The following is a 24,048-nucleotide window of genomic DNA, read 5'->3' as shown; positions in this document are numbered from 1 at the left end:
TAAGTTCACTCCCTTTATAATCTTTATCAACCTGTAATCTTACTAAGAAGGAGAGATGACTAAAAGATCTTTTAAAGTAAAGGGTTAAGAGCCATATATTTAATGGAGTTAGTACATACAGATGTACATGGGCCTATAAATGTGAAAACAAAAGGTAACTTAATGCAAAATATGATTTTGTTTCAATTAAGTGCACTAAGAACTCCACAACAAAAAGAGATTGCAGAAAGAAAGAACATAACCTTATGGGGTATGGTTTGGACTATGGTGAGTTATTCAAACTCTCCTTATATCTTTTTAGAGATAAGCCTTAGAAATGTCAGCAAATATTCTTATTTATGTTCAATCTAGATTAACTTATAATTTAGATAAAACTTCCATGTAAAGTTCAGAGTTTATCTAAACCTACTCCGGTACTTCGTCGCAGTGGGAGGACAATTAGTCCTCAAGAAAAGTTAACCCTATTATTAAGAGAAACTTTATATGTTATATCAGATGACAAGGATGTAGATCCTATAAACTACGAAGAAGCAATTTCTGACATTGATTTGAGTAAATGGCTTGAATCAATGAGATGAGAAATGGAGTCCTTATATTTTAACAATGTTTGGGAACTTATTGATCCATTGCCAAATATTAAGCCTATTAAGAATAAGTAGTTATTCAAAAGTTAAAGAGGAGTTGTTAGAAAGGTAGAGACTTTTAATGCGAGACTGGTGGAGAAAATGTTTACTTAAAAAGAGGGTATCAATTATGAGAGAACTTTTTCACCAGTAGTCATGAAAAGTCCATTAGAGTCCTTCTAGTGATTGCTGCTCATTATGACTATATAATTTGGCAAATGGATGTAAATACTGCGTTTTAGAACCTGGAGGCTTTACAGTTCCTACAAACTTTAAGAAGTTGGAATATAAACTTTGATCAAACAATCAAATCGTTTGGTTTTGATCAATGTGAGGAAGAACATTGTGTTTTACAAGAAAGTTGAAGGTAAGATGGCAAAGTTTTTGGTCTCATATGTATATGATACACTATTCATCATGAATGATATAGTCTACAAGGACCAAACACTAAATATTGTTATATGATTATGAAGACCTTTTTATAGATAATATGGGTCTTATAATAGTTGCTAAATGGCTTTGAAGGCCAGTGGGAGATTGTTGGGATATTTAGCCTTTACAAAGCCAATGAACATTTATTATTTATACATGATGGGATGATTAAATACACAAATTTTATTATTATGCATATGGGTGAACTAATATCATATGATGAAACCATAAGTTCAATAGGTAATAGAATTAGAACAATCAAACATATGAAGAGTCATGTGTGGGAGATTTGATTGTATCTATTTACCTAGAATGCTCACAGTTAGGTGTGAAGTCGGACGCTTCACTTATAAGACTGTAATATACATAACTGCTATATGATAGGATGATGATATTTCAATCATTTGAGTATGACTCTAAGTTTGTATATTGGTGTAGTCACATGATGAGACTAAGGGGATCAAAGTGAGAACACACTATAAATTCGCTGTTAAGGTTAGTGTTCAAATCTCACTCTACCAATTAATCCCTAGACTTAAGGAATTGTGAAAATTCATTGTGTCTCAAATTTATTACTTTGAGATGTTAAAAAGTAATGTCTATTCATAGACTAGACTTGGCGTTTTGGGTAATGAATGTAGGACGTCATGAATCACGAATTCTAATAAATGATCCACCACTCTACGGAGTTATGTATTAGAAAATTGTGACATAACTAATTGAGCTCAAACCCAACCCGTATAAGAAATAGTTTCTTAATGCTTAATTGATGTTGAATGTCACATTGGATCAATTAGACATAGGTGTGACAGTGAAGAACATATTCCCAATGGTCTAATTGTGAATACAAGTGAGGTGGATAGACTTAGATATAATTAATGGTAGGAAATGACTTTCTTGAAAGTTCCAGGGGCCTTATTGTAAATATGGATTTGTTAATGGACATTTTTCATATTAAAGAGATATATATTAAAAGTGTTTTAGTATATCAAGTATAAGTACTTGTATAACAAGGACTTGTCCTCTTAAGATAAAACTTGGAATCCTAAGTGGATCCCACTATACACACACTTCCGTATTTTCAAAGTTTCTCTATATAAGAGAATGAATTTTTGGTGAAAGGGACTATTAGTCTTTCCAAGAAAAGTACAACTAAAAGTAGGAGAAAAACAAAAGTGTTTTGTAGTGTGTTGTGTGGTGAATACTACTAGAAGGTTGAAGACTAAGTTTTTTAGATTCAGTTATGTATTTTCAAAGTTTCTCTATATAAGATAATGAATTTTTAGTGAAAGGGACTATTAGTCTTTCCAAGAAAAGTATAACTAAAAAAGTAGGAGAAAAGCAAAAGTGTTTTGTGGTGTGTTGTGTGGTGAATACTACTAGAAGGCTGAAGACTAAGTTTTTTGGATTTAGTTTTTGAAAATTTTTCTTTATTGTCAATCTCTAATTCTGGCTTTGAAGGTATTTTTTTTTAATTCCTTTTTGATTAATAATAGATTAGCATATTAAAGATGTATGATTAAAGTAATCCTAACATTATGGACCCATAAATCAAGTCTATAACCTAATTGGTTGAATCCAAGACTTTCAATTCTGGTCGTGCTATTATAGTGCACATTTTCACCAACTTATACTACTCTGATCGAGTCAAGGTATTGACCATTGGAAAGAGCTTTCTGAGCCGGTCATTTTGATATAAAATGGGCCCAAATCTGAGGCATGAGTCTAAAGATATGACCTTTTGAAGTTCTGTTGACTTTTCTTTAGCTTTTTAATCTAGTTTGACTTTCACTTAACAGTTTTGACTTGGGCTTTTTATGGGCTTTTTCTCTATGAAACTTGGTCTTTCTTCATGGAACTTCCATAGCAATCACTTTAGCTCCTTGTAGCACCTAATTAGTAACGAATTGACATTTATTCAACTCCGAAGCCTGAAATACTCAAAAGCATGAAATTAGTGATAAACCTAGATTATTAATAATATAATTGGCTAAATAGAAATACTATTAAAGGATTTAAACTATATTTTTGGGTGCTTATCATCTTACATAGTTGATTGAGATAACTCCATTTGAGAGCAATTGTCTAACTGTGTTATGTCTACGACATATGTGTCGAGACTTCCCGTTATACATGCTACTGCACGTGCTCTACCAATATGATTGGCTATCCGCGATGTACACACACTGCTGGCACAAGTTTAGCCCAGTTTGGAATATCCTCTAAGAAATTTCGAAGCCACTCTGCTTCTTCTCCAGCCTTGTCCAATGCTATGTATTCTGATTCCATAGTTGACCTTGCTATGCACGTTTGCTTTGAGGATTTCCATGAAATAGCTGCACCTCCAAGTGTAAAGACATATCCACTTGTGGACTTTGAGTCTTTAGTGTCAGATATCCAATTAGCATCGCAGTACCCTTCTGGAATAGCTGGATATCTTGTATAGTGCATACCAAAGTTCTGAGTATATTTTAAGTATCCCAAAACTCTCAGTATGGCAGTCCAATGATCTCTGCCAGGATTACACATATATCGACTTAACTTGCTCACAGAGTATGCTATGTCAGATCTTGTACAATTCATGACATACATTAAACTGTCAAGTATACAAGAGTACTCTAGTTGAGATATGTTATCTCCAGTATTTTTGGCTTAATGAAGATTTACGTCAACTGGTGACCTTTTTAGTGTGATGTTATATTTCTTGAACTTTTCAAGAATCATCTCAATGTAATGAGATTGTGATAGAACAAGTTCATCCTCTGTCCTAGAGATCTTAATTCCTAGGATAACATCAGTGACACCTAAATCCTTCATGTCAAACTTACTAAACAACATTTGTTTGGTAGATTTTATAACATCCATATTACTACCCAAAACTAGCATATTGTCCACATAGAGACAAACAATGACACATCCCTTTTGAGTGCTTTTGACATAAGCACACTTGTCACACTCGTTTATTTTGAAACCGTTTGACAACATTGCACTGTCAAATTTCTCATGACATTGCTTAGGTGCTTGCTTTAATCTATATAAGGATTTAACAAGCTTGCAAACTTTCCTTTTCTGTCCAGGAGCAGTAAACCCTTTGGGTTGTTCCATGTATATTTTTTCATCTAACTCACCATTCAAGAATGTCGTCTTTACATCCATTTGATGTATCTCAAGTCCATGTATTGCTGCTATTGCTATTAGCATCCTTATAGGGCGAAGTTATTCTTGTAACCGGAGAGTAAGTGTCGAAATAATTCAATCCTTCCTTTTGTCTAAAGCCTTTGACCACAAGTCTAGCTTTATACTTATCGATTGATCCACCGGTCTTAAATTTCTTTGTGAATATCCACTTATATCCCAAAGTCTTGGAACTTAGTGGTAAATCCACCGATTCCCATGTATGATTTTGCATTATGGATTCAATCTCGCTATTTATTGCTTTTTTCCAATAAGTAGCGTCTGGAGAAGACATTGCCTCCTTGAACGTTTGAGGATTATTTTCAAACAAGTATGTTAGAAAATCAGGTCTAAAAGACATTGACATCCTTGACCTTTTGTTACATCTAGGTTCCTCATCTATTTTGCTTTATGTAGGATGGTTACTTGTTGTAGCATCTAAAGTTCTCTTTGATGAACTTGACTCTGTACACATGTTCTACGAAAACATATTTTCAAAGAATGAAGCATTCCTGACTTAATAATCGTATTAACATGTATATCTTGAATCTCTGATTTATGAACTAGAAAACGATATGCACTACTATTGTTTGCATATCCAATGAATACACAATCAATAGTCTTGGGTCCTATCTTTACCGTCTTAGGTTTTGGGACTTCCACTTTATTAGCAAGACACCCCCATACTTTTACAAATTCGTAGGAAGTCTGATGACCTTTCCACAATTCGTATAGTGTTTTAAGTGTTGATCTTCTTGTTAGGAATCTTGTTGAGAATGTAATTGGCGGAAAGCAAGGCTTCACACACACACACACACAAAGATGTAGTTTGATGAATGATTCCATGTTCAGAACATAAATCTTCAAAAGGTGATTCATATTCACCCCCTCTATCACTCCTTATAGCCTTAATATTTTTGTTTAGTTGATTTTCAGCTTCATTTTTATAGTGTTTGAACACTTCAATTGCCTCATCTTTATTTCTTAACGAGTAAACATAACTATATCTAGTAGGAGTGGGAATTTGGCCCTAACGACCCTAACCCAGCCCTGACCGACCCGACTCTAAGCCCTATAAAGCCCTCACAAAGTTTAGGGCAGGGCCGACCCGGCCCTAATGCCTTCTAGGGCGGGGCTAGGGCTAAGGTTCTAAAACATAGGCCCGACCCTAATTCAGCCCTCATTAGCCTGGCCCTAACCAGGCCCTAACTAAGCCCTAACCAGCCCTATTTCACACTTTAACTATAAATACACATATCATAATTGTCCAACTCTTTGTTAAATATTTTCAATTAAAATAACATTGTCCTTTGTAATTTATCACTTACACCCAATGATACTTCCAATAACTTGTCTTATATAACAAAAACTTGTCAACTTAGCAGCCATGAAGAATAATGAGCACTAGTCTAATAAAAAATAAGACTTTATTCATTTGATCATCAAGTCAAAGTCTAGAACTTATTATTCTCAATTTCTTTTCCCACTTACTTTTTATAAATTATATTTTTATTCACATCCAAGCCAAGTCTAGAACTAAAAGTTTCCTTCCACACCATTAAAGCGAAATATAGAGCAGACATTTGTAACATAGAAACCAAAAAACAACCTTTGTCAGAAAAGTGGTATTTATAATCTCAAACCTTTCTCCATCACTTGTTCAAAAGCCAATATTTTTATTTCCACATACAAAGCTTGAATCACTTTTAAATTAGAAGAAAGATAATATTATATTTGTTTGAATCTATTATAGAAATAATTTATGATATTGGAAACAGTTTAACAACTTCCCTGGCCCTTAACCAAAACTATTTTGTTTCTTCTTTATATCTATTATTTCTTCATTTAAAATGATAATATAATTATTTGTCTATATATTTCAATCTTAAATATATTTTTAGTGAGGTTTGAGTACAAGGAAGAACAAATTCCGAACTCTCGATGTACTTTAATTAGTTCATTAGATTGTGAATGTGCATTTTAAATTGTTGGACTTATCTAGGATTATTACTAGATTGGTGGGACTTTGAGTTTGTAGATCATTGTGTATTTTTGTAATATAAATGAGTTTTAAAACTAATGTAGTAAAAAGAAGAAAATATATAGGCCCGGCCCTAAAGCCTTTAAATAAGGGTAGGGTTCTGAGATTTGCGTGTGACCCGGCACGATCTTTGACTTTAGGGTCGGGCCGACCCGCCTTAATAAAGGGCTTTAAATGTTTAGGGTCGGGAAATTGCCCACCCCTAATATCTAGTGCTATCGTCAATAAAAGTAATGAAATACTTTTTACCACATCTAGTTTGCACGTACTTAAGATCACATATATCTGTGTATATTAAGTCTAGAGGTTCAGTATTTTTTTCAATGGAATGAAAGGATAATCTGGTCAACTTTTTTTTTTTTGCAAAAATGCAAGCTTTTGTTGTATTAACGTCTAAAAAAAAATAATTTACATGTTACAGCTCACTCTTAGACATTCTCATCTACACATACTTTCCACTCTAGCAGTCTACACTACATACATAAATCTCTCACTCACTCATCTTCCTTATCTCTTATAGATTGTTCCAGTACTGTCTTCAAGTAGTATTTTATCTAGCTCTTCTTCTACTGGAAGGAGTAAGTGGAAAATTCCTAATGGACCTCGTAGCGATGCCAAGTAATCCGCAGCTCGATTTGCTTCTCTATACACATGGACTATAGTCACACGTTCCAGCTGTTGCATTAGGTCCTCGATCTCCAGCACTTCATTCTCAACCATCCAAGGCATCGTTTCCATCTTGTTAAGGATTTGAACTGTAGTTCTTGAAGATGCTACTTTGATTGAGAATTGGGGTACGAGAGTGTTATCTTTGATTCTACACAAGTTTCACATTTATGGTGTGGGTCTATTTTTATCTTTGGTATATAGTTCAAATTAATTAATCTACGTAAAATGTCATAATTAACATGTCTTAATCTACCATGTCATACATGTGAATACTCAATCAAGTAAATAGAAGATTTAACTTTATTATCTCTCTTCGACGAAATAATAAAACATGACATCTTAAAGAGCCCATCACTTAGATAGTTTTTGCCCACAAATACATCATTGATTATTCCAATGTCATTTGCCTTAACTCTTAGGTGAATTAAAACATCCCCATGTTTGATGTCATTTTAGCAATGCATCAATAATTTCCAATTTTGAATTGATTAATTCAAGGAGATACATAAGCCCCCACATTTTTCCAATTTATTTTCCAATTTCTCATGACAAAGTCAATAAATTGGAAAACCATTTAGATGTATATTTTCCAAGTGAGGTGTCTTGTTAGTGTTTAAACACTTCTAAGACTTCAATTTTTGCTTACAAGTATGTTTACATAACAATATCTTAAGCAATCTTCTTTATTGGCGTTCTTCATCGCAATAGTAAACCACATACATCCATCTTACAAATAATATAATTCTTTTTTTAGCACCCGCCATTCCTAACATCTGGAATGAAGCAAGGATTCTCGAAATCTTGGATCATAATCCCCCCCAAGTGTGGCATTACCACCACCTTGTTTGCTTTCAAGAAGTCCATTCCAAGAATGACTTGAAAATGGTCCAAACGAGTTACCATCAGGTCCACCTTTCCTCGCCAGTTGTTCATCTTAATGTCAACTTCCAAAGCGAGTCCTTTCACCAGTTCGACTTCTTGGTTCAAGCCTCTCATATAGCCTTTACAATATTCGAGTTTCAATCCAATATCCTCGGATACATACATACTCTGAGATTAATGTATGAGTTGAACTAGTATCTACCGTTGTTAAGTTCCACTTCTACGAACATAAGGTCTTCATCGGTGACTGAAATGTTCATACCATTCAACCAACTAGTAGGTCCAGCAACTGGAACAGGAATAGTTACAATTTGTTGTGTTGCCATTTCAACTGAAATACAAACACACTTTGTTATCCCTTAAACCAAAAAAGAAAAGAAAAAAGAAACAAATTCTGTTTGGTAAAGAAGAAGAAGAATAAAAATCTGTCTTAAGTTGTTAGGAATATACAACTTAATTGTACTTACTCTTTACTAATCACCAAACGGTACAAATTTTTTGTCTTGTAAGTGTCTTGTATTTCTTAGTTAAATCCGAGTCTAGTGTAGAACCACTATGTCCTTAAGACAGATTTTCCCCCTCACGGTGCTCTAAGGTAGATGGGAAACTGTCTCCTAAGATAGAACATATTTTCTTCTATAGAAAGTGGCACTTCAATTCTATATTAGAACTCTGTGTGATCTGGTGTGTCTTTCACTTTACTGTTTCAAGAGAAACTAACTAGCCTGATGGGCCCGAAACGGATTGGGCCTTATTAAGAAATAAGAAAACTGTTAGTCCAAAAAGAACGCATACAACGCTCAAGCCCTGACCTGAGTCGGACGGACGGCGGCGCGCGCGTGTTGTTTACCTCGACTACGTTCTGTCTCCACAAAAATTAGTGGTACCCCTTGGGGCCCAACCTAAGTAGCCACAATTAGGCCTTGTCTACTCAACAACTTTTTGGTTTTCTTCCCATGTGGGACTAAGTGTTTTTCACACTTCTCCACATGTATTTCTCAAACATTTCATCTCAAGTGGGTAACTTGGGAGACAAATTCCTCATTCATATATCAATGGATTTGAGTAATTCCAAGTTCCATGTGTTCACTACACTTTGAACTTTGGATTACAACCATTTTTCTAACAAATAGTAGTGTTTAGAGTAAAATGTTGAGCTGGAACAAGTAGGCAGACAAAGTGGGATAACACTTAAACACATTGTTCGTGTCCTCTCCCTCAAATTCAACAAGTAGTAGTAGTAGTAGTAGCTCAGTGTTTCAATGTTCGCAATTTCGAACCGGGTCGGGCCTTATGGGGTATGGACTTTAACATTAAAAGTCTACGATCGAATCGCACGCCGCGTGTCATGCTCAAACAACAACAACGAGGATAAGGGACTGTTCTGGAAGCCAGCAGAAGTCTAGAGTCAATAGTCGTATAGATTCTTCTCATCTACTCCTTAACCTATATTTTAGATTCACGATTTACATTCAATCAAAACATCTTGCAGTTGGTGATTCTAGGTGCATCAAACCAGCACTTTTTTATCTCATATTAGATGTGGTTGCTAACTTGTTACGGTTTCCATAGGTGCAGGTTTAGGTCCAGGGATCCCTGGGTTACGGTGTAGGAAGGGGAGTTGCACATGATGAGAGTCGACGCTACACCAATATTGGAAACTTATTCCATGGCCCTGGATATCTGCCTTCTCACTAAGAAGTTTTTTTTTTTTGAGTTATGAATAGTGTCTTGGGCATTAGCGCTGCCCTGACTGCTCAGAGGCAATTGAAAAGTATAATAGGAAATAACGAAACCTCTTAGTTCTGTACTTAAAACTCTATTTTCAAGTCATGCATTTGTGTGTTGTTAAGGTTATCTCCAACTCTAGCTTTCTCTTAGAGCATTTGCAATGCAGGTGATAGAGGGGGGGGGAAGTGATAACTATCACCTACTTTCTTCTAAAAGTGCTGTGCAATGCTGGGTGATAAATTCGGTGATAGTTTTCCCGAGTTCAAAACAAGGTGAAACCTTCCACCGAGTTTATCATTGACTTGTTAACCGGACGGGATGTTGGATTAAATACGGATTACTAAAACTCACCGAGACGGAATCCAACGTCCCGCCCGAGTCCTAACGGCTAGTGTACCAACGGTCAAAAGAACGGTCAAAAAGCGGTCAAAATAAAAACTTTGGTATATATCAACATTTGTTTATTTCAACTCACACTTCCAACAATCATATATCATACCCTTTAAAATCGGTTCTTAAAAACCAAATATCAAATGGCATCAACTCAAGCATCTCAAGCAAGTGGTAGCACTCAAGCAAAAGCGAGAGCTCACTTTAGCATGTCCAGATGATCAATATCTATGTCTTGTTTGGATAAAAATTAGTGAAGACTCCATTGTTGGTGCTTTCCAAAATGCAAAAGGATTTTGGAATCGTGTAATAAACGAAGTTCAATCAAGCACGTGGGGTCGGATAGGTCTCCCGATTCAATTAGCGGAAGGTGGAAATATATTTCAAAAATGATGAACAAATTTGTTGCAATTGTGAATGGAGGCTCGATATGCAAGTGGTACAACAATACAAAGCCGGGTAATTACAACGTTGTCAATTTGGAATTTATTGATTATCTTAGTCTTAGTCTAATTATTTTCTTCGCCTAATTATCTTAGTGTATTTATTATTTCCATTTTAGTCTTAGTCTAATTATTATTGCGGTTTAATTATCTTAGTCCTAGTGATTATTTTAGTCTAATTACCATTTTTTTTTTTAGTTGTGCGAGGCAAGGATGACGCATCCAACTACAAGAAAAATCGGCTTTTTCACTTGATCATTGTTACGTTATCTTTCAAGGATAATCCAAAGTGGATAACGCGTTTTTGAAGCAAGGTCAAGGTTACCATTTACAAATCAAAAATGATGGTGAAGATTCAACTTCTAATTCACCAAGTGTTGGTGGAGTTGAATTGAGGGTTCTCAAGAAATAGAAGCGTCAAAAGAAATGGAGTTCCTCTTGGATCGAAGAAAGCCAAGTCCAAAAGGAACCAAGAAAAATCAATTGGTATGTTGGAGGGTTACTTTACACGTTTAGAGGATACATTTTCACGGGATGCAAATGAAACACAAAAATGCTTAGAACTTAGGGAAAGGGAACTTGCATATGGTCAAAGAGTGTGATGGCAAGAGAAGAAAAAAAAATCGGATTGAGAAAAAAAAATCAGGTTCAATTGGAAAAAAAAATCGGCTTCAAAAGATGCAATATGAAGCTAAGATTTTAGCGACCGATACAAGTGTCCTCCATCCCGATACCGCTTTTATAATCGAAAGCAACAACAATTGAAATACGTCTTTGAATGGGGAAGGGCTAGAGTGTGGTTCTAGCTCTAACTAAGCTTATGTATTTTAATTATCTAGTATTTTATTTTAATTAAAGCACTATGTATTTTAATTTCTTTGTCTTTTTAATTAATGCACTATGTATTTTTATCTAACTTTTTTTTTTTAATTAATGCACTATGTATGTTCTCATTCAATATAATTATTTTCATAGAAATACAATTACCAATAAAATTAAAATACATTGTAATATAGTTCATTAAAACACAACTCATTAAATACGTTGGAACTACATAGGAAATACATTAGGAAATACATAGGAAATACGTTGTAACTTAATAGTTCACGTTAGGAAATACATAGGAAATACATTTTCATTTCCATTTTAATTTTCGCCTCCTTCTCCCTCATCCGGATCCGACCAATTTGGATCATAAATTGGTACCAGATCTGATTTTTTCACAACCCAATTAAAAACATGTTCAACTAAGTTCTTTTGAAGATTAGTATGTGTAACTTCATTTCTCGATCTTATTTCTTGCTTCAATCATCCGATAGACAAAATGAAAACCATCATCTTCCCGAAAAGAGCGGTATTGTTTCTTTCCTCGACCTTTCCAATTTCAAACTCCACTTTCACGTTCATTCTCAACAATCATATTATGCATTATAATGCATGCCTTCATTATATCTCCAAGAACAACAATCTATGACAATAACGAAGCCTTAACAATATGCCATCGCGGCCTACAAAACTCCAAACGCCCTTTCAACATCCTTTCTTGCTTCTTGACGTTGAGTAAAGATCTTTTCATGCTTATTTCTTGGATAACGAATGGCTTGAACAAATGTGCCCCATTTTGGGTAAATACCATCAACAAGATAATATCCCATATCATAGTCATTACCATTCACATTAAATGCAGGAGCCTCACCTTGCTCTAATGATTCAAAAACATGAGAACGATGAAGCACGTTAATGTCATTTCGCGAACTGGTAGTAGAAGAAGCAATGCCGGATCCAACAATGTTTGTCCGCAGAACGGCTTCAAGTATCAAAGTTGGTTCCTTCTTGTACCCTACATGTGTTCTAGCCCATCCACTTGGGCAATTCTTCCACACCCATGCATACAATCGATTGATCCAAGCATTCCCTGGAAAACCCCTTTATTTTCAGCTAATATCCTAAATTTGGTTCCGCCTCACTTGGTCGCTCTCAAGTACTCTTCCTCAAACGCCGTGATAATTGCCTTGCACCCTTCCTTCATAGATACATTTTGTGGAATCTCCAATTTGTAAATACTCATCCGTTGAATCGGAAGAACAACCGGTTGCTAATTGTGCAACTGCAGCTAGTCCCTTTGTAACCCGTAAATTGCTTGCCGACCCAATCCATCCACCTTGTCTTTAAAGTAATCGTCGAATGATGCAACAAATATGCAACATATACATAAAAGCTCTCTTGTCATCCCCAGACCTTCGCCTAAACTTATGAGGAGGCCACCTACAAGGTGTTGTGAAGTAATCCCTCATTATCTTTTGTTTATGAAATCACCACCATCTCTAAACGCGTGTACTCTCCGCCCTTCACGGATCCAAGCGTTTATGCAGATCCACATCTTCAATTTCAATGGCTGCTTGAGTCATTAATGCCCCCCAGTGGATAATAACTGCAACCTCCTCCCTCCTCCTTTTCATCATATCATTATGCTCATCTCTTACTCTTTCCATGTAGTCATCTTTAGTACGTAAGACGACCGGTGAAACCGTAAAGGCTAACTATTACTACTAGATCCTCCCCATAACCTTTGGTTATATGCAATTCTTTATTCTCTAGACATTTTTCCTATTTTTAGCTTGGTTGTGGGGAAGAAGATGGATGTGTTGTTTGTTTGATCTAAAAGAAAGAAGAGTAAAACGAAATATGAAAGGTAAGGTCACATATGATAAGGTCACATGTGATACTTCGATTTTGCTCCACTTACCAATTGACAACACATTTTATTAGATTTTTGTTCACTCTCCAAGTGACAACACATTGTATCCAAATGTCTATCCAAATGTACCCTCAATAATTCCAAATGGGCCACCATCCCCATCCATAATTCCATTGTTTGGAATAGTAAAATGTGCAATGAGAAGTGCTTAAAAACCCGCGGGATGTTACATTCGTCTCGGTCTATAAAACCCTGGGATATTACATTCCGTCTCGGTAAATATGTTTAACCGCCGGAACAAAAACCACCTAAAAATGAGTGATATTCCAAACTAAAAATTTGTTTCAACAAAGACAGGGAAATGAGTGAAACAAATGTGAAACGAAGTAAAACGAATGTTCCATTTTGGAAACATACTAAACTTATAAATTTTTAATTTTTTTTGCCATAACCTCATTTGTTTTATTGACATATATTCATATCAAAAACCTGCTAATATACTTTGAAAATAATAAATAAGACAAACAACAATCATGAACAACACCCAAGTCTAAACACGTAAACTTCGGTAAAAAACTAACTTATAATTTCTAAAAATTGGACATAACCTCCTTTGTTTAATGACATATTCATATCCAAAACTCATCAAAGAAAACACGCTAATCAAAAATTCATTACAAACAACAATCCCAAACGCCATAAGACAAGTAATGAAATACGTTATTACAAACTACAAAAATATCCATCGAGACCTCCTCCCCTACGAAAGGCTCGGTCGAAGAGCTCTCGTTTCGCCTCTCGGTTGAGCTTGAGCTTGAGGTACTCCACTTCCAGCATTCTCTAACTCTTGCACACGTCTTTGAAGCGCAAAGTTCGATTCACGTTCTTCTTGAAAGTACTCAAAACTGCGACGAGAGGACTCCATGAAGGACTCCACGCGATGACATAACCGAGAGTAGTTAAGGAGTTAGGACCTTACTTCATCCTGTTTAACAAAACAAATGCAAGTTAGGGGTTATAGTGAATACTAATAATAACAAATCATAAATAAATTCAAATCATACTAACCTCGGCTAAGCGCGAATCAGTATCGACAAATCTGCTACCCACCGCGGCATCTTGGTGGAATAGGTATTCTCATATCTTGCCCCCGAAGTAATCATGCTCCAATGCCAAAGGTCATCATCATCAAATATCGTGGAGTTCTTTTGCGGCATCCGAATATCATGAAACACCGATCGTGGTCGCGGGCAACTCCACTCCTCCGGGAAATGAATGTCGGCCTCAATGCTCGAAGTAACCCTTCAAAATTGGTGCCCGGTATAGCGCACCTAGCAAGAGACCTCGACCAACCCTCTTCCAATATAAGTCATAGCCGTAAAACTGAAAGGCGATCGCCTCGCCACTCATTTGGGTTTGCTCTATAGTGTGAAAGAACGGCGGGGAAGAATATCGAGGGTCATATCTATAGGTGGTGGGTAAGGTATAACAATCTCCGGATACTTGCCGCCAACACCGGGTCCCCAAGGTACCATTGATCGACCCTATAAGTATCATTCGCGGTGAGAAAGAAACCTTGCTCTATGACACATATATGATAGTCTATGGTACTTTCGGTGTTCTCGGAACATCCGGAATATCCGATAAGTGGGTCTGAAAGATGAAGGACTCGGCCCAGGGTTGCCACTCAATTCGACTAGCTCCTAAAAGCTCAATCTGCTGACGAGTGTTATGAATATTATGCGATAGGTCCCCATACCCCCTCTACCTACGATGAAGCCCCCATGCTGAAATCGTGGAATCAGGTCATGAGTCTCATCCTCTTCCAACCTCTTCAACACAGGATGCATCACACGAAAATGTTCGTACCACCAATACTGTCATCAATAGATAAAATACAATATCAATATATATATAAACATGTCAACATTAATAATTAGATAAATAAATGAAATGAAACAATAACTTAATAAATAAGACTTACCGGTATAATCCAAACAAAGCCGCACAAATTGCCTTTAGCGGCTTTCGTCTCAACTGCGAGGTCTAGCCAGCGGTAAAGGTATGCCAAGATGGATTGACCCCAGTCATAATCCCACATCATCCTCTGCCCGGGGACGAAATGGCCATCCACCGATCACGTAAATAACTAAGCATATCCAAATAATACCGCACCAACAAAGTAGAAGAGGAAGGCACGTACATACTCGTGGATCGACTCCTCACCAATATGATAGTCTTTTCGGCTTCTCCTTGAGTCTATTCAAATATCTCAAGTAAACCAACTCATATTTATAGCTCCTCCCTTAAACTGCTTTCGGCCGATAATCTCAAAAACTTGTCTTGCTCATCATCTTCAACCAAATCAAAACCTTCAAAGGCTTCATCAGCCGTAGTAAAACCTCTAAAGTTTCATCAAAGGAACGTCATCTCCATAACCAATTGGGATACCCGTGAGCATTGTGAAATCAAGAGGGTAATCCCAAGCTCACCCCATGGGAAATGGAATGTGTGGGTAGTTTGCCACCACCGCTCAACTATCCCAAAAACAACAACGCTGATCATTTTGTCCCAAATTAGAATTCAAAAACTCCCCAAATGGTGTGGCGGATATAATATCGGTAACCGTGACAAAATTAGGATCCGTTTTTATTTCATACAACGCCACCACGACACAACATTTGAAAGTGCACAACGACTTTCCATAAGTGTACTTCCTACATTCAACAAACCGCATAATACGATATAATTACAACTATTTTTTTTTTTAAAATAATGCGACAAATTCAAACTAATTACACAACAACAAACTTGATATAAACTAACATAAATAATAATAATTAACATAAAAAAAAAAAAATCAAAACTTATTTGAGACTCCGCCACTCGATTTAAACGGTCGGACCGATGTTGACGCTTAATGGTGGGTGTTCCTCGATTTCTAGCGGTGGAAAATTAAACCCAAGTTCAATTTCGTCCTCCTCGCCCACATTACAGCGTTCTCGACGATCCTTTTTGCCCCTTTTTTTGAAAATTTTAACATTTCCAAACCATCGGGAATGCTTTCTTCATGTGGTGAGGTTGGTGGGGATGGGTTGGGGGTGGAGAAGTCATTATGAATGGAAATTTGTGTTAAAAGGTTGTTAATGGAGGCTACAAAATCGAATTTTGGCTGGAAATGAAGTGAAAATGGAGCCCTGAAGCGTCTGTTGATATTGAGCTATCGGGCCGGGATGTTACATCCCGCCTCGTTATAAAATAACGGGATGTTACATTTCGTCTCGTATCAAAACCTCCGGGACGGAATCCAACATCCCGTCCGAAATATTTTTATCACCTCTGCATTGCAACAACTTCACCTTGTTTTTCACGGGTTGGTGAAAGGGGGGTGAAAAGTGATGAGGTGGCGGTGATAGGGGGGGGGGAAACTATCACCGCATTGCAAATGCTCTTATCAATTTCAGGGATGAGCTTGGCGTTCTGATTGATTACCTGGTTGTAAATACTAATCAGAGCAACTTCGAGAGAGGTTGAAAAGTGGAGAAGGTGAAGAGACTACGAGTTTCAACAATTATTTATAAGAAACTCAACCCTGTATACGTAGTACAAAATATGAGTATTTATCGATATTTAATTTCTAGATATATATCGTGGATATATCTTTTTTTTGGGATATTAAAATATCGACAAATATTATAAATATTTTTGATATTATAATATATTATTTATATATACAAAATATTACTAAATATCTTTAAATGTTGCAAAATATTTTCAAATATTGTTAAAATATCACCGATATTTATAGTTGTATATATCTCTAAACATATCGTGATATTTATATATATATTTTTTGAAATCTAAATAGAAATTCCAAATATTGCGATATATCGGGGTATTTTGTACTATAAGTGTATATTTGTTACCATTTTAGCATCTAGCTGCAGTTGCCCAGTACACAGTATGTTATGATATTGACATTTTTCATTTTCTTATAAGGACACATTCCTCATAGCTTTAATTGTTGTCATTAGAGTTAAACGCAGTTGATTCCTCACACTAAGAGAGAAAAGGTGGTTAAGGTCAAGTCTAGTCTAGTATACAATATGTAGCTATTCGCCATATATTCTGAAAGTAAAGTCTCCAGTTTTCCTTTTATAACGTTCTGCATATATTAAGACTGGATTGATGATGGATTATCTTTACTCCTCTTGCACCTCCAGCAATGAAAAAGAGGTACCTCAGTTTTGCATTTGTTGGACATTAGAAATTAGTGCTTGGCACTACGGTTCCGTGTATCGCTACTGGGCATAAACTAAAAGATGCTAACTACAAAACTAGTTCTAGCTTGTTTGTGGGTAGAGGAAAAGATATTGGAGCATAATCAAACAGATTTTCAAATTTTGTAGAACAATGATCACAATAGTCACCGATCAATCTTGTTTCTCTTTGTAGTCTTCTTTTATTTGAGTATCCTTGGCCAACTAGATGAGCCAATTAAGATTCCCCCTAGATGGGAAATTAAGATCTCTCCCAAATACACATAAAAAAAACATAGTCTCCCCCCAACTTGATTTTATTTTTTGTGTATACTTCAGGAGACCCTAATTTCCCCATCTGGTGATCTAGTGAGGGGGAAATCCTAATTGGCTCATCTAGTGGGGGGTAATAATCGTTAACCCATCTTCTAATCTAGAAAGAAATTAAAGCAGCGAAGTTATGAGTTTCTACTTTATATTTCTTCTACAGGTACTCTGAAGATTCAGCCAAAATAAAGGAGCCAAACACATGGGAATACTTCTTTAAGAAACTTGAATTGCAATGGATACAACATTTGCATGAGCGTAGAAGCCAACATTTGCATTCCCTTAACAGCTTAACTACCCTAAAAGATTGATAAATAGAGAACAAATACATAATACAAAATTATATAATTATGTGAAAACATTTGTAGGATGCAGCTCCTCCGGAAACCAAAGTACGTCATGGTGAGCAATGATTTCTAAGGACCTGTCTAGCAAGATCTAAAGCACCGCTTTTCCTGTATATCAGATGCAAATTGTATACTGCCTCCCTACGAAGGTTGCAATATCCCTGACTATGACTTTGTGGAAGACTTGAATCCTCTATAGGCATTTTAGGAATAGGGTAACCCTTTACCTGAGTTGCAATCACCTTTTCATAATATGAAGCGGCCAAGGTCACAAGGCCAACATGCTGATATGCTCGGGCAATGTTATACAAGGCTTCCAGCAAAAGTTTCTACTGTAAATACGAATTTCACATGAAATTAGCAAAAGCCATTTCTTTTTCGTCTATATTCATGAATGCTTCTCTCCTCATAGTTATTGGAAATAATGAAGAAGAGTGGATTTTTATTAAAACTGGTCCAGGTATTCACCTGAAAAATACAAAATATGATATTGTGTGTTTGCCCCCAGCTAGTAAGCAGTTCCTTTCATATATTGTTGATTTGTTGTGCCTCTCCTCACCTCGGGCTTATAGAGTGAAGTAGTTCTCAACATTATATCAAAGTGGTAGTTCCAAAGATGTTCTGGTACATCCATCCATCTGTCTGTCGTGTGTGTGTGCACCCCTAGACCATAAGTTAGACCGGGGTTCTACAGCATCATTACTTTTTACCACTTCACATCAGCGAGAGCTCTTAAAGTAAAGTGGTTCCCAACATAAACCAACCATTATGGCCTCTAAATTCAGCCATATGGGCAATTCGGTCTCCATCATAAGAGATAGTGTTAAATATATTATAATCTTCAAAAGATGGCAAGTAAAAGAGGCTCACAATGCAAAAAACGCAAGTTATCACTTAAACTATAAAGAGTTAGACGAAAAGCGAACCTGACTGTTATCACTTAAACGCAAGTTATTGTGGAGGAATGCAAATACTTGAGCAAGACATTGATGTTTATTCTGAAGTCTAAATCCCAGTGCTAAGTTGATCAAAGCAGTTCCTGCGAAGAAAATAGAAGAATTATATCCACAGTCCAGAGTGAAGAAAAAGGGAAGTGATTAACAAGCCTCATACCCACACAGAGATTGATCAAGGGGCTGTCAGGCTGAAGTTTACAAGCCTCGAGTTATTTTCTTGCAGCTGACTGGTGCTGGCTGATCATCGTAAACTTGCCCGGAAATGATAATGGGTGCTACACATTTTGGGTGAGCGCCTCATATGAATCAAAAACTTTGAAGGTCTTGACAACTTGTTCTCCAATCTAAAACATGAATTAAACCAATTGCAATAGGCATTGGTAATCTTAATAAATTATGTACATTCTATAATAATTTATACAGATATATATAAAAGCAAATGGAAACATTCTTGATGAGGTTTTATAAGGATCTGGTAAAATCATCAACCGTAAACAATTTTTGGCTTTTGTGGTCTAATTAGGATTAAACATGGATCAGTGGAGATTAATAAGAATTTAAGTCTATCAATTTCTAAACACAGGATATAACTGAAGCTCTCTCCTTTGGATTCATTAGCGGTTCCAACAGTTCTGGTAGCAGTAGATTCTTTTCTAGCAGCTTGAGTTTTGAAGTGAATCTTTTTCACAAGAAAGCCGCTGGCTTTTAGAATCCCGTGTTAGCTTTATTCATTAGACATCTCTTTGGGGAAGCAAAGAGTCTAGCTACAATTGTTGCTTGTTAGGTGGCACTATTACTTTTATTGCTTCTTTACTCGCACAATCATGATCATTAAGTCATGTCTTATGTAAGTCTGCATTTTTTTTCTGTTTAATCCATCCTGTAGGGTCTCAATAACTCCATTTGCTTTGACCAAAGAAAAACAAAAATATCGAATGGCCTCTCAAGCAGGTTTTCGTATATGAAGAAATTTATGGGAATTGGGGAAATAAAGTTCTAACTATTCAAATAAATAAATAAACAAAACTAACTTAAATTACATCAACAATAGCATGTTCAAATAAAATCACAAAGCATACCGCAAGTAGCTTGTACAATATAGATTCCACGTCCTCTCCAACATAACCAGCCTGTACAAAGCAGTATTATTTAGTTTTTTATCAATACAGCAGCTCAAATTTCACAAGGACATTCATATTACTTTTGTTCTGATTATTAAAAAAAATAAGTGCACAGCGATAAAATAAACAAACACAAGAACTTAAAATGCTGCTACCTACAAGAACCGAATGATGCACTTATTTTTCCAGACAGTAACACCTTGGTAGGACACAATAAAGTTAGTCACACGTTAATTCCTGATAGAAGAGTGTGGTATCCCTGCAACAAATATATCTTCATTTAAGTGTGTCTAGTTTCCATTTGGCCGCGGTCCTCCACAATCCATGTATTTGAGCAAACATGTTATACTAAAGTTGCTTCACAAAGAATTTGCATTATGTTTCTCTAGGGGTTTGCTTTCAGAAATACCCACATAGTGTACTAATTGTGAGGAAATCTTTATTTAAGACAGAAATAAGAGCACTCTACTTCTCCACGAGGTCATTTAGATGTTCATTTACTATCAAAGTACCCACATAGTGTACTAATTATGAGGAAAGCTTTATTTAAAACAAAGATAAGAGCACACTACTTCTCCACGACATTTTTTAGAAGTTCTTTTACTATCGATAGTGTTAAGAAGTTAACAAGCAACCATATAGGTTAAAATCTTCAAAAGGGGGATGGATTTAGCTTGACACGAAAAGCATATTTGATATCTTTGGTTAGGAAGTTATACTATTTGTAACAAGAGTTAGAATTAGAAGTAAATGTAGTCGATTTTCAAAATATTCAATTATACAGAGTAACAAACTTGCCTGCGCTAATGTGGTCGCATCTGCAATAACAAAGGGAACATTAACAAAACGAGCTAGGGTTTTTGCAAGTAACGTCTTCCCTGTTATCACAGGCAATTGAAAGAAATTATCGATCATCAGAGTCTTGTTCATGATGCAAGGAAACATTTTACTACTTTGCTTGTCATAAAGGTATAGTTATTACCTGAGCCAGTTGGACCCATTTGCAGTACATTGCTTTTTTCTAGCTCAACCAAATCATTCTCGTCAATTTGAACAACCACATTCTCTGATTCCGCTGCACCCCTAGAATTTAAATGAACCATTTTAAATCTATGAAACAGGAACCACAATCAATTACTAAGTAATAACAGCAACAAAAAACAATACACGCTACTACATGCAAATGCCTAAAGAAAATTTAGTATTGGTTGTACAAGCAATGACATAAAAATTGAATCAAGCATGAAATGAATCATAAGTCTAACCCTTTGTGCAAAGAGCCATGATATATCCTCTTGAAGTGGTTATACACAGCCACCGAGAGTACCTGCAACATGAACAAACAAAATGATTGTTTTCGTCCTTGCAAAAAACTCAATGTAATTAGCAAAGTAAGGTGCAATAACCTTTTTGCACATAAGCCTATTTCTCATTAGGAAAGCATACCATATCATGTCCTTCCTGTAAGCAAAGAGAATAAGAGACTGTGCACCTGCATGGCTGCATAGCAAGATCTGCTAGGTTATGGCAAAATTAACACGAGAGATCCTCTTTAGCCTGTGCGGTGATTTCAAATGTGAGACTGACCACCACAATATAGCTCAAGAATTAAATAGAAATGAACAATCCCTCTAAGAATCAAGGGGTCCCAGTAATACCAAACTATCATTCATTACTTGTGCTTAATTCTTTGACATCCGCTGGTACTAATTAGGGTAAAGAAATGAAAGCTACACATATGTAAAGGTATCTTTCTTACCTCATATTTGTTTTACTCTTTGGCACTTATTGAGTTTGCTAAGGAAAATGCAATGAAAAACTTGTGCTATTTTAATTCTCTTATATGTATCTTGCCTACCTATCTTAGACTCTTAGTTGTGTTATATGATTATTTATAAATGTCAAAAGAAATTAAAGTATCTTACTATTCTTAATATTTTACGGTACGCATTATGACAAAAACAATGATAATACACAAAAAGATGCACATAAACTTAGTGATAAGGTATGATACAACAAAATCTTTTCCTTGTGGAATGGAACAGTCAGATCTATTCAAGGATACAACATTTTAGCTTAAATATAGCTTACAAAGACAAAGAAACTGGTTGGGATTCATCTTACAAGTACAATGTCACATCAGGTCATCTTGACAGGGCAGCGATCAGTCTCTCCTTCAAATGCTCACTTGCTCCACCTTGAGTCCGGATTGAGAATGTGTGAAGAACCGAATCATTATCTGTGGTAGAAACTTCGGATTCGTGGACAGTAACTTGTGTCTCCTGAAATGCCCTTATGACTCTAGAAACTGGGTGAGCATCCAATGGGCAGCTAACCCGAACAACAGTGTCTTCTTGCCTTGTCTGAACATCAATATCTGGGACAAGTGGTTGCTTTTGATTATTGTTTCTTGTCATCTCCTTTTCAGTTTCCAAAACTCTAATCTTCATCTGCAGATCGGTGATATAAGTAATAGCATCTCCAAGTAATGACGCTTTGTCCATCTTAGAGATGTTTGGGACAACCGCTCTCAAGGCATAGAATCGCTGGTTAAGTTTCTCACGCCTCTGCCGCTCAGCTTCTACATGGTTCAGTGGCTCTTCCCTCCCATTAGCAGGTTTTCTACCTCTCTTTCTAGGTTTCCGCTCATCAGGCCTACTAGACTCATCCTTTAATGACTGATCTGAACTCAAAATCTTAACTTGGGGATTCAAACCCCCAGGTAAATTATGGTTCCTCTGAAGAAAAAATTTCTCTTCATTGTTCTCTTCTATTGGACACTCATTAGGATACGTTCCATACTCTTGATCCGCCAAGCCATTACTATGTCCAGAAATTGAAGCTTGATTCGTATATGAAGCAGATGAAAAATCCACATCTTCCTCCACCTTTGGAGAGAAATTCATAGTGAGAGACCTAGGTTTTGCATTACCAAGGCTAAGGTCATGCCCAAAAATCTTAGGCACTAGGCTAGTAGTTGAACGTGAGCCAGAAAATACATTTTGGATCATTTGCAAAACATTGTGATCTTCAGGGCACTGTTTGAGAGATCCTAGCTCAACCACGCCAGACTGTATAGGAACACAAACTAGGGTCTTGAAACCAGCTGATCTAGCTAAAAAAGATCTAGAAGAATAGTGATCTAAGCAATTCTTCTGGTCTGATGCCCAAATGGGTCTATTGGAAGCAAAAGACCAAGCAGGGCCAGATGGAGCATCATCAAAAGGAAATGAGTAATACACCGAAGTTAAATAGAAGATTTGTACATCAGAAACAGAGTCGAACCTCGGGGGAGTAGCTCCTCCAAAGAGTCCATGGAGCTGCTGAAGAACCCTCTTGTTGTTGTTGTGAGAGGGAGCCTCTTCTCCTTGGGTTTTGCAGTGACCTTGCCCCCAAACCAAGTTGAGCTCGCCAGATTTGGACCTAGAAACTTGCCATAGAATAGCATAGGTCCAATCCAAGGCGTCGACGAGTCGAGCTAGCTCTTGCTGCACAGCCGGCGAGACCGCCACGGACTCTTTGGAAGCACCGCCACTAGAGGCAGATGAGATCAAGAATTCAAGTGCTTGAGAGCCCAAAACAGATTCGGCTACGGCCTTGTCTTCTTCACTGCCCCAATAAGCATCTCCCATATTTTACTTTGAGGCTTGGTTCGTGCTAGTGCTAGTGCTAACTGGTAAGCAGATCTAGGGTTTATTATTATCTATGTTTGTCACCAGTAAACTTACTATTTCTTTTTAGGCCTTATCTTCTTAGATTTATGTTTCTCACCCCCGAACTTCCTAGCTTCTTTTTTACTCACTAAAATACCCCCTGCAAGTTTGCCGACCTAATCAGCCAATCTCCATCGTCCACGTGTGAATGGTCAGGGGGATACAAATTTTAATTGTCATTTTGAAGCACCCACCCAAATCCGAAGATCAACAACTCCTCCACTACAAACTTCATTGCCTAA

General features: G+C 36.5%; 1 protein-coding gene, 2 long non-coding RNA genes and 1 pseudogene across 13 annotated transcripts; 2 read left to right on the top strand and 2 right to left on the bottom strand.

The window, feature by feature from the left end:
- Positions 1-8,147, bottom strand: part of LOC147488793 (uncharacterized protein ycf45-like) — a 42,420-nt pseudogene extending 34,273 nt beyond the window's left edge.
- Positions 8,148-8,970: 823 nt separating this feature from the next.
- Positions 8,971-9,678, top strand: LOC147488792 (uncharacterized). The gene is made up of 2 exons (XR_015202165.1): positions 8,971-9,326; positions 9,394-9,678. It is a non-coding gene; the product is annotated as an uncharacterized LOC147488792 (long non-coding RNA).
- A 6,872-nt stretch (positions 9,679-16,550) lies between these two features.
- On the top strand, positions 16,551-18,691 carry LOC147488791 (uncharacterized). The gene is made up of 2 exons (XR_015200698.1): positions 16,551-16,629; positions 17,833-18,691. It is a non-coding gene; the product is annotated as an uncharacterized LOC147488791 (long non-coding RNA).
- On the bottom strand, positions 17,860-23,870 carry LOC147488790 (basic helix-loop-helix (bHLH) DNA-binding superfamily protein). Of its 11 annotated transcripts, none has more exons than XM_086569757.1 (9): positions 22,218-23,863; positions 21,540-21,650; positions 21,359-21,420; positions 21,076-21,176; positions 20,892-20,971; positions 20,052-20,102; positions 19,130-19,316; positions 18,943-19,055; positions 17,860-18,348 (listed from the first exon to the last, which is right to left on the bottom strand). In XM_086569757.1, the coding sequence occupies exons 2-7, from the start codon at positions 21,597-21,599 to the stop codon at positions 19,248-19,250; spliced, it is 423 nt and encodes a 140-aa protein (XP_086425883.1). In that variant the 5' UTR covers positions 21,600-21,650; positions 22,218-23,863; the 3' UTR covers positions 17,860-18,348; positions 18,943-19,055; positions 19,130-19,247. The 11 variants fall into 11 exon arrangements, with proteins under 11 accessions (XP_086425883.1, XP_086425887.1, XP_086425885.1 ...); XM_086569761.1 differs by having other exon boundaries at positions 18,485-19,055; positions 21,500-21,593; XM_086569759.1 differs by having other exon boundaries at positions 21,500-21,593.
- Positions 23,871-24,048: the final 178 nt, after the last annotated feature.

Source organism: Coptis chinensis, chromosome 7, assembly GCF_015680905.1.
Source record: "Coptis chinensis isolate HL-2020 chromosome 7, ASM1568090v1, whole genome shotgun sequence".
Lineage (NCBI taxonomy): Eukaryota > Viridiplantae > Streptophyta > Magnoliopsida > Ranunculales > Ranunculaceae > Coptis > Coptis chinensis.
The sequence above is the reverse complement of the archived record's forward strand: the minus strand, read 5'-3'. Positions and strand labels throughout refer to the sequence as shown.

Coding starts and splice junctions, on each gene's coding strand:
- LOC147488790 (XM_086569754.1), bottom strand. CDS start 23,725: ATGGGAGATGCTTATTGGGGCAGTGAAGAAGACAAGGCCGTAGCCGAA.